General features: G+C 44.2%; 1 protein-coding gene across 1 annotated transcript in view; it reads right to left on the minus strand.

The window, feature by feature from the left end:
• LOC146861920 (maestro heat-like repeat-containing protein family member 2A) overlaps positions 1-18,092 on the minus strand; it is a 141,258-nt gene that overhangs the window by 76,075 nt on the left and 47,091 nt on the right. Inside the window, exons 6-12 of the mRNA XM_085643210.1 lie at positions 13,214-13,306; positions 11,468-11,546; positions 10,925-11,038; positions 9,943-10,004; positions 8,035-8,154; positions 6,768-6,875; positions 5,445-5,565 (exon numbers count right to left, since the gene is read on the minus strand). Coding sequence (XP_085499336.1) covers positions 5,445-5,565; positions 6,768-6,875; positions 8,035-8,154; positions 9,943-10,004; positions 10,925-11,038; positions 11,468-11,546; positions 13,214-13,306 — 697 coding nt within the window. The remainder of the gene's footprint in view (positions 1-5,444; positions 5,566-6,767; positions 6,876-8,034; positions 8,155-9,942; positions 10,005-10,924; positions 11,039-11,467; positions 11,547-13,213; positions 13,307-18,092) is intronic.

Here is an 18,092-nt window from a genome sequence, read left to right on the forward strand (position 1 = left end):
TCTCTCAGAGCCTCCCCTCTTTGGCCGTTGATGGTGACCCTCTGCCCATACTTTACGGTATTTGCGGGCACCTGGATCTTAGGAACCATCTCCCGTTCTCCCAGGGACACTAAAATGACACCCGCCCACTCCCTTCCCTTAGTTAAGGGCATCTCCTCCCCGAGCACTGCACTAGCTACTCCGGGGGTCTTTCCTCCAATGGGAGGGGGTGGTCGTTTCAGGCACTTCGGATCTCCTTTATAGTGTCCAACGCCACCGCACTCGTAGCAATGGACAACCCTTGGCTGCTGACTCTGGCCAGGATTAGGGTTTCTGGGTGGGTTAGCCCTAGGGGTGAATCCTGTTCTCTTACCTTGGAAATTATTTTGGGGGCCTTTGGAGAACTCCTTTTTCTTTTCCCCTCCCTCTTTCTTCTGGGGGGCGCCCTGTCCGGCCTTTTGAGTATCCCCTCCAGTCCCCCTTGTGGACACCCGGGTACTAGCCCAAATGTCCGCCTCCTCAGCAAGCTTCCGGGGACTGGTCAGCTTGCTATCCACCAGGTGTTGACGCAGTTCAGGGAAACATTTCTCGAGCAGGTGTTCCTTCAGTACTAGATCAAACAACCCCTCGTAGTTCCTCACTTCACTGCCCTGAATCCAACCCTCTAGTGCCTTCTTTGCATAGTCCAGGAAGTCCACCCAATTCTGTGTGCCCAGTTTGTGACTACCCCTGAACTTCTGTCTGTACTTTTCGGGTGTTAGTCCAAACTTTCTTATGAGCGCCAGTTTCATGGTGGGGTAGTGGGTCTGCTCATCCTCCTCGAGGGCCAATAATGCATCCCTACCAGCTGGAGGCATGTACTTGTACAATCCCCCTCCCCAGTACTTCTCTGGAACCCCATGGGCCCTTAACGAGACCTCATAGGCCGCTAGCCACTTGGCGATATCGTCACCCACCCCATAGCTAGCTACTATGTCCTTTGGCAGGTAGGGTTTGGGTTCCCTGGTGTACTCTCGTTCTTCGCTGCCACCGTTAGGTACAGGGTGTGCCCCGATTCTCAGGATCTGAAGATCTATCTCTTTCAGCCTTATCTCATGAGCCATCCTCTGCTCCTCTTTCTCTTTCTCCAGCCTTGCTAAGTCCCATGTGAGCTGTCTTTTCTCCCTCCGGTCTGTTAACTCCACTTCAGACAAGCCACCGCTAGAAGCACTGCTGCCCTTCCTGGAAAGTGTCCTGGGCCCCGCTGACAGGTTCCCCACCTCAGGTTGGTACAAACCAGCTCCCTCACTGTCGGGCTCTCTATCCCTGTCCTCCTCCTCAGCCTTGCTTTCCCGTCGTGCCTTCCCCCAAGCCCTTAAGCTGGTTTGGAGTGCACCCTTCTTTGCTCCTGGGGGACAATACACCCCCTCCCGCTGACAAAACTCCCTGAGTTGGGCCACAGTGTACGTTTCTAAATTCTCCAGTACAAACTCCATCTTGCCCACTCAGGTCAGAGGACAGTTATTTGCAGTAACTATGCAGGGGGGTACCTTATATAATACCTCCTCCCACCACCAGAGTAAATTTGGAAAAAAACAAAAACTCACAATTAGGAAGGCCGCTTTGAGAAAACTCCCGGTGTAGGCCTATGGACTACCCACAGTTATTGTTGAGTATACGTAGGCACAGCTCAATCCCACCACTGAACACCAATTATGTTAGAAAACCCCCACTCCCACACCGGAAAGGGTGGTGGTAACGGGGTCTTTCCAGGACACACTGTGGTAGCTTGGCTCGAGTGGTCAGGAATCAGGCACCGTGCTAAGCATACGTCATACCCATACAATAACCATGCGTGCATCCGTTCCAAAAACGACTCTATACCGTAAAAAATTATGAAAATATCTTTCTTTATCTTCTTTTTCTCTTAGTTGCTGATTAAATAAATAAATAACACAATCACAATATACAAGGCTTTTTAAATAGTGCAGGTCAAATAAATACTGTCTTAATGATTCAATAAATAGGGGTGATCATAAATAATAAAGGCCTAAATATAAGTGCATTACATACAGGCAATTAAATATTCTGAGGCAATAAATACTGCAAACCAATAAATATTGTGCGACAATAAATACTGTGGAACAATAAATACAGTGAAGCAATAAATAGGTTAAATACAATAAATACAGTGCTCTCAATAAATAATTAAAAGCTGACAGTGACACTTATAGAATCAGATCACATTTGAGATTACTATGGGCTGATTTGGCCCAGGCACAGCTTGTGGGGATGTGGAAGGCTTGAGGGTGTCTACTCCCTGGCTTGGACAAGGCTGAGGCCTAAACTGAGGTAGATCAAGGGGGGAATACTAGAGACCTGGCTCTCTCAGTCTACACAACCCCTCTGAATTAGTCTCAGCTCACCCCTGGCACAGTCAAGCTGGTTCCAGCACCTCTCTAACCCCTAGAGTAGTCTCTTAGGATTCCACAGGGCCTTAGGCGCCCTCTATTCCACTTACTGCCCTTTTTCTGAAGCTCCGACGCCGCTGGAGTCGTGTCGACGCCGTGAGGCGGTTCCGGTTCGATGTCGGCGGCCCCGGCACAATGTCAGTTCTTGACGACGCCGGCAGGCGGTTCCGGATCGATGTCGGCGGCCTCGGCTCGATCTCGACCTCCGATTCGATGACGTCGGGCAGTCTTGGCTCGATGTCGACTTCGGGCGGCTCCGGTCCGATGGCGACCTCAGGTTCGATGACGTCGGCCGGCCTTGACTCGATGTCGATTTCCGGCGGCTCCGGAGTGCGATCCCCACTCCCGACCTCCGGTGCTCCTCTCCTCAGGTTCCGGCGACTCCGGAGTGCGACCTCCACTCCCGACCTCCGGCACGATTCTCTCAGGTTCCGGCGACTCCGGAGTGCGATCTCCACTCCCGACCTCCGGCACGCTTCACCTCGGTCTCCGTCGACTCCGGAGGGCGGACTTCACTCCCCCGTCGACGCCGCTCACTCGACCTCGGGTGACTTCCTCCTCGACCTCTGGTACTCTCCACGACCTCCGTCGGTGCCCTCTCTCGACCTCTGGCGGCTCCGGGTACGACGTCTGCTTTTCCAGTCAGCGCCGCTTCTCCACCTCGGGTTCCAGGTCTCAGGCTTCTCGACGTCGGACTCCAGGGAAACCAGTATCCAGGTCAGGATCTTGCTGTTCTTGGATTCTAAGGCCTGTTCCTGCTGTCCAGGTCCTTAAGATGGTTTTTCTTGCTTCTTCCCACACAGGGCTCCAGGCTGGGCTCAGTCAGTAGGGACTAGTATCAAGGGTGGGTTTATGGACCCCACTCCAGGCACAAGTTTCCACCCCTGCTGCCTCACTCCTTCCTCCTTCAGGTTTCTGCTGCTCACTCTTCACCAGTCAGGTGCCAACTGCCAGCTCCAACTGCCAACTCTCTGTCTTAGCTTCCCAACATTCTAAACCGCCTCCAACTGTCACAGGGCTCCAGAATGTTGCAGAAGGTTCTAGTAGGTTCCAGTGGGTGCTGGTGATGTCACAGGTGGCCACCATGTTGTGCTCCAGGCCCTCAGACAGAAGTTCCAGGGGTAGATAAAATGGCTCCCTGAATATGCAGCAACACTAAAAAATCTGGTGGTTCCCAAAAAGGAAAAATACCAACAGGGTTTGAGGCAAAAGTGGGACAAAATAAATAATGATGAGGAGGGACCACCCAAAGGGCTGTCAGGTCTAACACCGAGGTTCCCCTTTCGACATCCCAGTGGGGATAGGAAGAAATGACCTGAAAATCCACAACAAAGTATTCAGAAAGTGATCATTTCATCAGGTCTTACTCTCTGGCCTTTAAAGTACCTGTAAATACTACCTTGTTTTCTATACAATCCACAATATGGCTATTTCTGTACAATGTAAGTAGTATGTTTTACTGATAACCAATTGACTGGAAAAAAAACCATCAAATTCATAAGGATAAAAGTTGAGTTGAATTCAAGATCTTTGTGGGCAAGTTGTATAGAAATGCCAGCAAAGAACTTGGGAAGAGGGATCTGGTGGAATATGGTAGGGGTGGAATGTGATACTCACTAGTAGTCTGATGAACAGGCTGCGCAGTGGAAGGCCTTTAGCTGTTCAGATACAAAAGAAAGAAGCTGTATCATACTCAGTTCATATAATACTGAGTAACACTTGCTAAAGGAAGATATATGGCTGATACACACACTTATGACACATAGTTGAACCAGCAAAGAAGAGGGTGGGGTGATGGGTGGCATTTCATGCTCTAGAGGTCATGAGGATGCTTTGAGATCACTGCAGATACTGGCAAAGGCCCCTACCACTAAGGTTGCTGCTAGAGTTGTAAGGTGCCTCGTTGTCCTGTGTTACAATGCTCCCCCTCCCACCCCCAGCGGTTGCTGTCAAGGAATGACAGCTGCAGGAGGAGCTACCTAAGCTGTCATACACAGATCCCCCTGCAGCTGTCATTGCGGGGCAAAAGTCTCCAGTGGGATAAGAGTGGATGCCGCAGGAGCCGTGGACGTGCTTTACATCCTGAATGGACCATGTCATTCTGTGACAGCGGATACCCATAAGAAAATAGGACTCCAGAAAATGTGCTTGTATATCCATTTTCTAATAATGTTAATGACCCGGGAGGCAGGCAATATAGGGGCACATATTGCCTGTTCTCTTCTGCTCACCACCCCTAACACGAGTGACAAAGAAATAGACTATGATACCATCTGCCCAGGTCACTTGCACATTAGCAACACATCCAATGGAAAACTGAGTGAGGAGAGCTAATTGGAACCCTGGAAATGCAGTCAGCAATTACAGGTACTCATCCCCAGATGCAAATCTTCCTCCTAACCTTGGAGTCAGTCAAAATAATTATTTTCACTTACCCTCATTGAGCAGGGATCCTTGTGTACTAGGTCCATAAGTCAAGTGAGGGCCAATTACTAGCATGTTAGTCTGGATCTGAAGTCCAAAATGTTGAACCAGAAACATTGCAGAGAAAAATATAATAACTAAAAGTAACTCCATGGAGAAATAAAATACATCCCTGTTGCTGTCAACAAAATTAAACGCAAAAATACTCCAAGGTTTGAAGAGGAGCATTAGAGGCCTGAGTAGCCTCACGGAGTGTGGAAACCTGGGAGAGTTGATAGGGGTGGAGAGCATTAACCAGACGAAGAGCTGAAACCAACAGGAAAGTAACTTTATGGTTGGCAAACTGCAAAAAGTATGTAGAAAGCAGCAACATTGGCACAGATACATATATCTCTAAAAAGAGAGAAAAAACTGTTATTTGAAAGAAGAACACCCACATGCTATAATAAATTAACCAAAACTCCTGAGCTAATGGACTGGTTTTTCACCTCATGCCAGATCATGACTATGTAAGAGGTGATCTGGGAAGCAGAGGAGGAAGCATTAACCACCTTCAATGATCGATCAATGAGTAGGTTGCATAAGACTCACCACATTCCTGAAAGTTGATGCTTGCTCGTTTGTCCACAACAAGTAGCATCTGGCACAGAGCTGGCACAGATGAAGTATAGTCCTCTTCCAGCATGCAGCTCAAAATCTCTTTCCAAAATTCCTGCAAGAAAGACCAGCCAATGCGTTATTTGTATCATTAGCATTTATTAAGGCTTTATTTTCATAGATGAACAGTCATTCCCGGTGGGAGGGGTTTTGGACCTTAGGTCATGTGTCATTTTGTAAGTCCACCTCTCCTGGAGATGGGGCTACATTTGATTCTTCCCCTTCCGTATACCATTCCTTGCTGATGGTGTCCGAGGCAGATGCCTTGTATTACACTCATGTAGCACCAACCCCGTTTACTGCTGCAATCTGTGGCTCTGCATCCAAGGAGAATAAACACATTATTTGCAGAAAATGTGTGCAACATTTACTCTCCAAAAATCCTGCAAGTGAGCTGAACTTTGAAAATGATCTCATTATCTGCTGTTATCTTCATAGAACTATCTTTATCAATGTGCCAGAGTATGCAAAGCCATTGCTGGAAATGCAAGACCCTGTCGATATGAAATATTGGTGCCTGATGTATCATGGGGCAGATAGTAAATATTGGATGCAAATTGAGAAGCAATGTTTCGCAATATGACTCGTACCATTCAGTCTCATTTCAAACTGGCTATTTAGAAGAAGATGTAAAACCTCCTGCCTCATTAAAATGAATGACGTAGGATTTGATTAGCAATCTTCTCCGAATGCTGCCACGCTGGGAATGAGGACTGCATGGGACAACAGACCTCCATCCCAGCAGCAGAGGAAACAACCTTTACATCGCGTCTCGAACCACGCTGTGCTTAAAAACGTGGTCCAAACCACAAATGCATTTTTACAATGCATTCTTTTAAAAAGCAAGTCATTACAACAAGTGCCTTAAGGAAAGCGTTGTTGGCCTAATGTTGGACTTTAAATCCAACACTTTCCCTACTTTTGCGCACACTGGAGTTGGAATAGTAAATTGTACTATTCCAAAGTCACGCGCTTATCCGAAGGCAAGTCATCGTAACAACTTGTGTAGTTAAGGAATGCATTTTAAACATGCATTCGTGGTTCAGACCATGTTGTTAAGGCAGGCATGATAAATGCCTGCATGGTTCCCACATACATTCCCCTGCAGCAGAGGGAGCTTTACTAAAACATGCTTGTATGAGAGGTGGAGGATAATTAAGATCACCTGGGAAATCAGGAGTCTTTGGAGTTCTGCAATTTATATTTTCTACACTCCTAGTTAAATGACCCACCTTGTTTCACATCCTTCTCACTTACCTCATCAGTATTTCTATGGCGTAGTGCAATTTTATTGAGGAGCTGAGAGATTTGGATGCAGATGGCCTGTTCCTCAACATCAGATTCATGATCCATGTGACTAGAGCACTGTGAAAATGTGGAAAGCAAGAGAAGTAAAGTAACATGTATTTTCCAATCATTTTCACTATGTTTTCTCTCCTCATGGAGGGACACGAAATGTGAGAGTCAAAACATTACAACTTTCTAATCCAAGTTGTAAGCACAAGGAGAATCTCTTGGCTTAAATTCAAATGTGAAAGCAAAACTAATCACCTCAAACATGTAAATAAAAATGTATAAATGAGGTTATGCTCTCATGCTCTGCTCTGTAGAGTATAAATTATTCAGTAATTTGGCAGGGAAGGGTAGAGCGTACATATACTGCAAAAATATTGGTGGACTCACTTATAATATGTAAGCGTCTGATACATGGGACACTACACCTGAGACATTGCACCTCTGGCACCCTAAGGTAGTCTCTCATCCTTACCACATGGATTGGGCTGCTCATGCACCCTGCCTCCACCGCTTGATGGGGAAGTATGTGCTATATTATGGGACTTTTTACTCTCAATAAGGACAAAAGAATATCAGGAACTACATTTTTGGGAGGCAGTGTTGATATGAAATACTGATTTGAAATATATTTGTGCTACTTTGTGCAGGATTTGGTAGTTTGCCCTGTCAGGCATTTGAATGGTAAAGATAGGTATGGAACAGGATAATGCACTGTCAGTGAAAAGCACAGCATTTCAGTGCAGTAGCGGAATGCCCTTGTGCCCTGCCTAATCACCCAAGATATTTCTCAGTTAGCTCTGGTAAAGTCTAATGGTCAGTTGCCTCTCATAGGCTGCATTGTGTGGTGGGCCTCTGCACTGCCTGTGAGCACTGCTGTTGAGACGTGTGTGGATCCAGTGCCATTCCCACGGTGTCTGAGCATTTTTATTTCAGGTGCAAATGTAAGCAGATAGCTGGAGCAAGGGAGACCTTTAAAGAGAGCTAGGGAGAAAGACAAACTGGAGTGGAAGTGGGAGAACATTAGGCTCAAATGGAGAACATGGAATGTCAAGGCAGGCCTATGGGCTAAATAGAGGGACACAAGGTCTATATTCCACCACCAGGGGCAAATATAGAACACTGCAGATCAATATTACATGACATAGGAGCTACATCGGGGCAAAAGGGGGCTAAAAGATCCGGTTGCTGTTCCCTAACACATTCACTTAAAAAAATATCTGCCACTTACTTGCTCTTTGGTGAGGAGGTTGTACTTTTTGAGCGCATATTCAATCACAGCTCTTCCGTTCATATCATAATAACCTTTGGATGTTAAACTGGATATTAAACTTAAAGTAGCAAGAATAACCTATAATAAAGAAAAAATGGTAAGCATGTTTAGTGAGAAACCCTTTTGGCGTATAAATAGGATCAATTCCCACATTCTGGTGAGGGAGCAGCAAGGGAGTGTGAGGAAACCATACAATCTCTCCTTTCCTTTTGTTCACAGAGGATAGAAATATACATTTTGTTATGTGTGGAAAGCTAGTACCTTGATGCAGCCTTTTAAAAAATATTGGGAAAGGGTTATTAAGACACTTTGAGAATGAAACTGGAGTCAATTTAATTAAACTGTTTTTACAGAGTATCTGACCGAAGTGCGATTGAGGGAATATTCAAACATTCCAGGTAAATTACACCTTCTATAGGTTCCTGGGACTTGGTAAAAGATTGCAAAACATTGCAAAATATGTCCAGGTAGGTTACAATCAACAAATAACCTCTCAGGACCTGGTATTGATTACAAAAAATGAGACTGAAAAATAGTCTGTGGATTCCACTACTGTGGGAAGGAAAACAACCTAGAGTAGTCTGTGGGAAGAATGATGGCTGCTGTCTAACTCCACCTGCAGGATATAGCAAAGCTACACCACCCCCACACTGCCATCAGTTAACAAATGGGTTAAAAGTACTTAGAGTCCATTGTCCCACAACTTGTTGTTTGGTTGGTCCATATCACTTTCAAGAATTAATTTTGGCTCAAGACCGTAAATAGTCACAGTCTCCTGTGCCACCGTAGCAGGGTTAAAATTCACGTCCCTAATATGGTTCTGTATGCTGCATATTTGCACAAACTGGCCCCAGTGGCTTCAACCTCCAAAGAATACATCCATGTTTGATTTCTGTGATTCTAACGTTCCTAGCAGAGTCCTGCTTCTCATGTTTGTGGTTTAGTCTGCCAAGTATCTAAAGTCAACTGGGTTTATATCATGAGGTTAAAAATGACAAACCCAATAAACCCCCCAAAGATAATACATTAGAGACCCAGTTATGGAAATACAGGTTTTTGTTGATTATCAAAATAATATTACCTTTTCTATTTTCCTTCATGCCTATGTCCTGTGCTTGCTTACATGCTGACCATGGTGATGCTGTTATTGAAGATACCTGCTTTCTCAATGTCACTGACAATGGGCACATTGTGGACGTATATGGCGTCAAGAAAGTTACATATATTCCAATCTCTACAGGCAATACATCTTTTATATCACAATTAGACTTTTCAGATGTGCACACTGAATATTATCCTGCACTATTGATCCATGTTTGGTAAGATTTTGCTGAGTCATAGCCCAAATATCATTCTTGGAAGAGACCTTTGACTCATCAACAAAATATCTTACTCCCCGGTTGTTAAAAGTTTGAGCAAATATTATTATTCTAAACTTCAAACCCCCTGATTTGATCATCAACACTCTCCTCTTCAGTGAAGGGTATTAAAGACCAACTCAATGTGAAATACAGACCAAACACGGAGACAGCACACAAGAATTGTTTCTTAACACACATTTATTCAACAATTAGGGAACAGCGCCTAGGACAGTAAAACTAGGATATATCCACTTGGACAGGGAAACAATGGAACAGAGGATGCACTGAACAGACACACATGAATGGAGGTTACATGACCCAACACCTCCAGGAAGATTTGCCTTGGAGAAAATCAACAGACTGTGGTATGCATACCACTGCTATGAGTTCATGTAAGTAGAGAAAACTGCACTATCCAAAAAGTGCCAAACTTTAATTAGATTGAGTTGTTAGTTATGAAACTGCTTTAACACAGATTGCTTCACATATAATAGCTTGATGGTACCTTGCGATTGTCATCCTCAAGCACGTGACCAACAGCATCCAGATAAGAGGCACCTTCTGAATCTATGAAATAAAGCCATACACCAAACGTTCATAACACATAGATATTGTCTTTGTCTAGTAAGATCAAGATTAATAGATAAGTAGTTGAAGTTTCCGCTATCAACTGTGCTGACCACCCTGAGGGTCCTGTCTTTTACTTTTGGTTTGCGAGTCTGTGACTGTTAGTCCTATACAGCAGTTGGATAAAAGATCTCTGATAAAGTGCCCCTTTTTAGGGAGCCCGTTGGGTATTGCACCGCCAACCCAACGAGGAGCAGCTCATATGATGAAGTATGACACCTGAGAGGGTGTGTGAGGGCATTACGATCCAACAAATGGATTTTCAACTATAGACCCAACGTGGGCTTATTTGGAACCAACCCTCTGTAGACTCTGTGACTGTTATTAGAGGAACGGCATGACTCCACTTTTTCAAAACTGTTAGTCCTATGGACCTATCAATGCCTTCCTGTTCCACTGTACATGTCTGTGTCATCATGTCCCACTGAGTGTGTTTGTATCTTCCTGCTCCACATTTCATTGTCCCTTTTTATTCCTGTCCAGTGTCTATGTCAGGATCTCTGTTCACAGTGTCCCTGTCCCAATAATGGCTCACAATGGGAACAATTAACCGAAAAGACAGAGGTGGCATTGTTTGACCACTACTTTAATTTTTCAACACAATTCATGTTATTGAAGGTGATGGAAGGGAGGCTTGATCTTAAATTACAGTGCTCTACCAGAAACTATTCACAGTTAATATAGCTGAGGAATATGCAATTGAACTGATTTGCTCAGCGCTGCACCATGTTGGTTAAGTAAGGGAGTAAGTTGGGACTATAATTTAGGGCTCCAGATTCCATGACAAACATTTTAGTCCTTTAACTATTCTCCATGTCTACCTAAATCACACACTGCCACCTACCCACTGACAGTCTTACCAGTTTCAGCAAGAAGCTTGCAGAGCAGCTGTATTGTTACGGCACGGGACTCTGCACCCATCTGGATCAAGCTACTTTCAAAATATTTAAGGACCTCACTAGAGTGAGAATGGGCTGCAAGAGTAAAGTGAAGAGAATAAATAGACATAAATGAAAAATAACACAACATAAAATCATGCAAGGAGGAACTCAAAGCAGGGGAGCAGGTCATCAAGGCCAGATCTATGGAAATTCTTCAACTCATATCCAGGAGGTACGATATCAATGGTCTACAACATTTAATGATGTTCTTAGGAGCACATAGTACTCATGTGATTACTATACCTGTATATAGTAAACTGGACTCCATGTTCCAGTAAAAAGCCAACCAGTGCACTGGGAAGGGAGATAAAAACTGAAGCAATAGCAGATTTTAAGAAGATCAAGTTATGTGCAGGGCAGTGGACAGAAATTAATGTTTCTGAGGACCTGATCCCTAGTAAAGACCATAATATACATGCAGTATCACAAATGTATACATACATGCATTTTGGACCAACTCACCCAGTGACAGGATAATGGCTGTGGACACCTTGAGTGGTTCTTCCCTTTCATTGGAAATTCCACTTGAGGGTGTGCAGATCTGTCAATAACAAAGCAATATTAAAAAATACTGGAAGCTAGGCTATCTGAAAGCCAATCCCGTACATCCAGAGAGCAAATAACTTTCAGTGGGCGAATGACGGCATAAGAATTTGTCAGGCCTTGTGGGGCCATGATCCATAACGCGCTACAGCAAAATAAATTGCGTGGAAAACAGCATTAACTGGGAGTCCAATATTGGTGGAATTGCAAATCCTCAGTTACCCCTCTAAGATGGGCACCTTAGTTTCCTATGGTTTTTTTAATGGTTTGGAGACTCTGAAGCTTCACGAGATTGCAGCAGGTAGTCGTACGAAATGCTATTTAACACAGCTGGCACTAGTGTCGGTGTCAGCTATTCAAGGAAATCAAGGCGGACGCTGTTGTTGCAGTTCAACTTTTTTAATCTTTGGGGACGGTACATGAGTGCCCCCTTTCCATCCCGAGGTATCTGGCAGGCAAGGTGGGTTGCATACTTTTCAGAGCGGGCATCTTGTGTGCACTTTTTGCTCCTTTTGCATCCCAGGTTTCTGGTCGGCAGAGGTGGTAGCGAGTGTTTCTGTTGGTGCCTACATTGGGACCTTTTTCTGTTGGGTAAGTACTGAATTTCCTTTAATTGATGGCATTAATCAGATGTATATGATATATACTATTTATTATTATACTTATTGATTTATGACATGTGATGTTATTAAGCCTCTTTGTGTTCACCTTATAAGCATTGGGTTTCCTGTTGTTGGGAATGTCACAGAGAGTCCAGTAAATGTTATATAGTAAAATCTAGAAAATTGATTCTCCGAGATAAGCTTTGTTAGTGATTATGTCTCTGTTGTGAACCATTGTTATTAGGTAAAACATTTTTTTTTCAGGTCGCCATCTTTGGTGTACTACCGTGTGTCCGTACCCTTGTCAGGGCAATCCTTCGCTGTTACCTATTACAAGAGAAAGAGTTGCAGAGAGGTGGATTTATGAGTGGTTCCTGCTTAGTACCTCTCTACGCTGACAGTTCTGACAGAGTTTTGGGCATAATCTTCTTTCTTTGCATCCTTGATGCAAATTGGTTCATGTTTGATGAGACTCTGTGTGTTGGTCTGGCATGAATCACACTGAAATTTGTCATGTATTGGGAAAAATGTTTAAAAATGTTATGGTGGGAAGGAAAAGTACAAGGCCATGAGAAGTTCCACCATCTCTGACTACCGGATGACCCAAACCAATATAATATGGAAGCTCACATCTGGGTTGTACGCCTGAGCAGATTTTCATGTTTCGTTTTGGACATTTGCTACCATTTGGTGATCCTGGGTCTACGTGTGGGGATCTAGGTCACAGTAGGGAATACCTGGTGGTGAATAAGTGAGGATCCCACACTACCAAGTAGCGGTTTGAAGGCAACCTGCTCTGATTACTTTTGAGAGGCATGACTCCTGCCCTGGTTACATTGAAAAATGCAAATGGCACATGCTCTATTTTCAGTTGCTGAGATTGCACTTAACAAGGCTTTTTATGGATTATAATTCAATATTTTTTCGCAAATGTTCTCCTTTAAAAACACTCTTGCTATAAATTGAAACAATCTGGGGCTTTTATTTGTTACAATATGTTACATAGGAAATGACTGTTGTTTCCCACTGAGATACTTTTGTATATCCTCATGGATATACTTACCAGGTGATGCAGGGCTGCAAGAATAGTTGGCACAGTTCCATTCAGGGCTCTGCAACTCTTAGTAACAGCTGCCTGCATGCATAACTCAAGGGTCTGTAAGGAGATAAGAAAATTAGGATGAGGCCAAAGGGCAATTTGAGGAAATGGTGATGGTCAGTGGTGAGTTACAAACTTTTTTAAAGTGTAAATTTTGTATGAATGCCAGAGTGATTTTGTGTGTGAATGAGCTCTCTTGTGTTCTAATTCTAAATAGACATTACCACAAGTAGATTTTGACAGATGATCATTCATAGGTTTAATTACTTCTGCATTGGTTTGTCTGTTTTCTTGACTCGCTGTGCTTCACATAGTAGTGTTCTCTGTTGGCATTAGATGTTGGATTGTGGTCTATCAAGCAACCATAACCGAACATATGAGGCATTTAACTGGGGCATGCCCTAACACGTAGCTTAGAATCACTACTTGTCATTGTAGGCCTTGTATTCTTAGCCACTGTTGCTGATGGCCCTTGTCTCGGTTGTCCTAGTTCTCTTGGTGGTTCTAGTTCTTGTGGTTGTCTGCTGCTCCTGCTTCTTATGGCACTGTTGTCTAGATCCACTTTGCCATCTTAGTCCCTTCCTCCCTGGTCTTGGTCTTCCTGTTCCTGGTCCTCATGCTGGTCTTGATCTTGATGGCACTAATTAGTGTTGTTGCTCTCTCTTTCCTTTTTTCAAATCCTCATTCTGCCTTTCCTACTCCTGTACCTAGTCCACCTGATGCTTCTTCTCATGAATCTCTTGATGGTTGTGTCCTGATCCTCCTGGTCATGGTCCATCAATTCTCTTGGTGAACCTGGTAATCCTAGTGCTCCTGGTCTTCTTGGTTGCCCTTGTCCTTCTACTCATCCTGGTCATTCTCCTCTTCCTGGTCTCCCACCTGCAGGCTTTCATCTTCATGCTCCTGGTTTACCAAGTCTTCCTTTTCATAGTTACCTTAATGTTTGTGTCGATTTTCATGCTCTTCTTTTTTCTAGATCTCTTCCTCCTGAACATCCTCTTACTCTTCTTTCCCCTCTGCCACCTCGTAGTTTTCCTCAAACTAATCCTCCTGGTCTTCATCTACATATTCTTGGTCATAGTCTTCTGGGTATTGTTCATTGTTCATAAGTGGCCCTCATCCTCCTGAGACCCTCCTACTGTTGGTAAATATTATCTTCACCATGGTGCTTCTTGCTGTGCCAGTCCTAGTTGTTCTTCCTTTTGATCCCAGTCCTGCTGGTCCTCATGATCTTCCTTGTCCTTAGGCTTGTGGTCCAGCTAGTCCTGGTCATTCTCATCCTGGTACTTCTGGTGCTATTCCTCCTAGCGGTGCTGGTGTTGGCTCTCATGATGGACATGGTGGTGACTGTTGTTCTGGACCTCCTGACCTCCTATTTCTCTTCTTGTTCCTCCTCCTCTTTCTGGTCTTCCTCCTCCTAGATTTACTCTTTTTTCTCCTACTTCTTGGAAGTCCTTTTCCTTGTCCTCCTGGTCTTGATCCTCTCGGTTTTCCTAGTTCTTGGGCATGGTATTGGTCCCTTGTTGGTTCTAGTGTTCCAAATCCTTCTGGTGGCCCTGGAGTTCCAAAACTTCATGGGTGTCTTTTTTTTAATGGAGTTTTATATAGCGTGAACTTGACCCGGCATCGGGTATCAGAGCGCTTTACATAGCACCAGTTGCTTAACATGAGGACACATTCCTTTTTTTAGGCACGGGGAGATTAAGTGATTTGCCCAGAATCACAGGATGTTCAGCGTAATTGCTGAAACTCGAACCCGGTTCCCCAGATTCTAGGTCGACCGCCCTAGCAGGTAGGCCAACTCCTGTCCCCACTTGACCCCCTACTAGTCATCCTCATGGTCATCTTCCTTCTCCTCATCCTGTGTGCGGTATTGGTTGTGGTCTAGGTTTTCCTTGTGGACATGGTCTTCTTCTTCTGGTGGTCCTCGTCCTCCAGATAGTCCTCCTTTTCTACTTGCCCATCCTTCTCCTCCTTTTTGGCCTTCTGGTTCTTGTCCTTCTGGTCTTCCTCTTTCTACTTCTCCTTCTGGTTTTACTGAGCCTCCTCTTTGTCTTGGGCTCACTGATCCTCATGTCCTGGTGGTCCCAGTCATCCTGGTCGACTTGGTCTTTGGGTGTGTGATCCTCCAGGTCTTTCTCATGGTCCTCTTGCTAGTGATTTCTCTTCATTCTCCTAGACATCCAGTTACTTGTGTTCTTAATCCTGCTGGTGGACCTGGTCCTCCTCCTCCATTCATTCCTCCTCATCTGTGTGACCTCCTCTTCATTCCCCTGGTTCTCCCTCTTCATCCCAGAGGACATTTTGGTATCTGCCTGCTTCTCCAAGTGCTCCACTCCCCACAATATATTCTCATGCAAAGTCAATCAGATTACCCTGCAGCTAGAAGGCACGCTGAAATGTAGCACGGGTAGATGGGCACTATTGAAAGGAAATTAGCCCCTTGTTTTCTGTTAGATAGTACAATACAGTATTAATTGGAGTGCTCCTCTAAGCCCTGGATCTTGGTGCCACTGCACCTGTTTCACTTTTAACATTTGTGGACTGAGGTTCCTCAATGTCCCTCTTGCAGCCCTGCACACTGTGAACCAAGGGAGTACAGAGGTGCCTAAATGTGGGAGCATTTGCTTATGAGAATCTAAGGTAACTTGGAGGCAGGAGCTGCAGCACAAAAGGTGTGTGCTTAAAAACTGTTTTAGGAACACATTTAGCTTCACCGATGCTAATGAGGAGAATGCTCACCTACAGTGAAGACTCAGAAGACTCATTGGAAAAATGGCCTCAAATTAAGTGCGTGGTCAGTATGTCTTACACCAAACTTTTGTGATTTGTTTTTGGTTTGTAGCTGGCTTTCAAATATTTATTTCAAGTGAAGTCTGTCAAAAGAAGGCCTGGTAAGGAAATTTGAACATCTTGCACTATGAACTGTAAGTGATCAGACCCAGCATAAACTGGCCGATTTAGAGCATCAGCACTGATCTTTTATTCTAATGCCTCTACAAACAATATTTCTGTGGACATGAAAATTGGAAGATTCAAGAAGTAATGATCCCAATAACGTTTCCACAAAGCTCCACGTCTCTCCTGCTTTTTCAGCAAATACAGTTTGAACCCCAGTAACTGTGGACTATTTTCCTTTGCTAATGTTTTTTTTAAATTTCAAATACCAACCAAAAGTAGTATTCAATAATGCCAACAAATTATTGATTACCAACATGATACAGTTCCAGGGCCCCTCTTAAAATGACTTTGTTTTACCTGTATATTCGGTCACCAGGACTGTAATGCAAAGTCAATGTGCTCGTTAGTGAAGGTCATTTAAAAACGTCCTTGTGGTATCCAACTTGTATTTCATAGGGTGTAAGCAGCCCCTCAGACTAGAGGAGATACAATGTCCCTCTGTAGGTTCTAAATGGTCACTGAGGCTTCAGTATGCCTCATAGCTGCTCAGGACCTATCTCTGGGCTCTAGTGACTGAACATTTGCCGTTCTGTTGTGATTAACGCACCAGTTTGGGGCGTTAATATGCTTGATTTCACTTAGACTTACCCAGTATCACAACAAGTGGAAAAAAGTGCAGCAAGGTTGATGTTTATTTAAATTCTAGCACAATTGTTTGGTTAACATTTTTCCTTTACTTTTATTTTTTTAATTCTTGTATTATAAAAATAAACATAAACCTTGCATCAGAATCATCGCGGCATACATGACATTTAGATCGACATATAGAAATGTCTTGAAGACATAGCACTTTAAAGCCTCCCAGTGTCCACCCCTCCTGCAAAATAAATGGGCCCTAACCGAAAATCACCTGGCACAGGGCACTGTAATATATACATTATGATGTATGTGGATCAGTTCTATAAGCCATCCAGGCCCCCCCTTTACCATTTGCGTGGGCATCCCCTGATACTCTGATACACTGTGCGTACAGCTTGCTGGCAGCAGTCCAAATCATTCTTCCAGGCGTGTACCGTCGGGGTTAACCTGGCACCCGGCGCTCGAGAAATATTGCGCTTTGCCACCGCTCTCGCAGTGGCCAGCCAAGTCGTGGCCCATGTGGGCCAAACTACCTCACCTGGCACCCCCAGGATATGCCACCTCGCGTCTAGCGGTACCTGCTCTCCCACCACGGTTGCCATCTATTGGGCAACCTGTCTCCAGAACGTTTGAATCTTAGGGCACTCCCATCGTATATGGAAAAACTTTCCTGTTTCCCCGCAGCCTCTCTGTTGGAAATACTCCACTCCCACACCGGAAAGGGTTGGTGGTAACGGAGTCTTTCCAGGACATACAGTGGTAGCTTGGCTCGAGTGGTCAGGAATCAGGCACCGTGCTAAGCATACGACATACCCATACAATAACCATGCGTGCATCTGTTCCAAAAACGACTCTACACCGTAAAAATTATGAAAATATTTCCCTTTATCTTCTTTTTCTCTTAGTTGCTGATTAGATAAATAAATAACACAATCACAATATACAAGGCTTTTTTAAATAGTGCAGGTCAAATAAATACTGTCTTAATGATTCAATAAATAGGGGTGATCATAAATAATAAAGGCCTAAATATAAGTGCAATACATACAGGCAATTAAATAATCTGAGGCAATAAATACTGCAAACCAATAAATATTGTGCATCAATAAATACTGTGGAACAATAAATACAGTGAAGCAATAAATAGGTTAAATACAATAAATACAGTGCCCTCAATAAATAATTAAAAGCTGACAGTGACACTTATAGAATCAGATCACATTTGAGATTACTATGGGCTGATTTGGCCCAGGCACAGCTTGTGGGGATGTGGAAGGCTTGAGGGTGTCTACTCCCTGGCTTG

This window comes from Triturus cristatus, chromosome 2_2 (genome assembly GCF_964204655.1).
Source record: "Triturus cristatus chromosome 2_2, aTriCri1.1, whole genome shotgun sequence".
In the NCBI taxonomy this organism is placed as follows: Eukaryota; Metazoa; Chordata; class Amphibia; order Caudata; family Salamandridae; genus Triturus; species Triturus cristatus.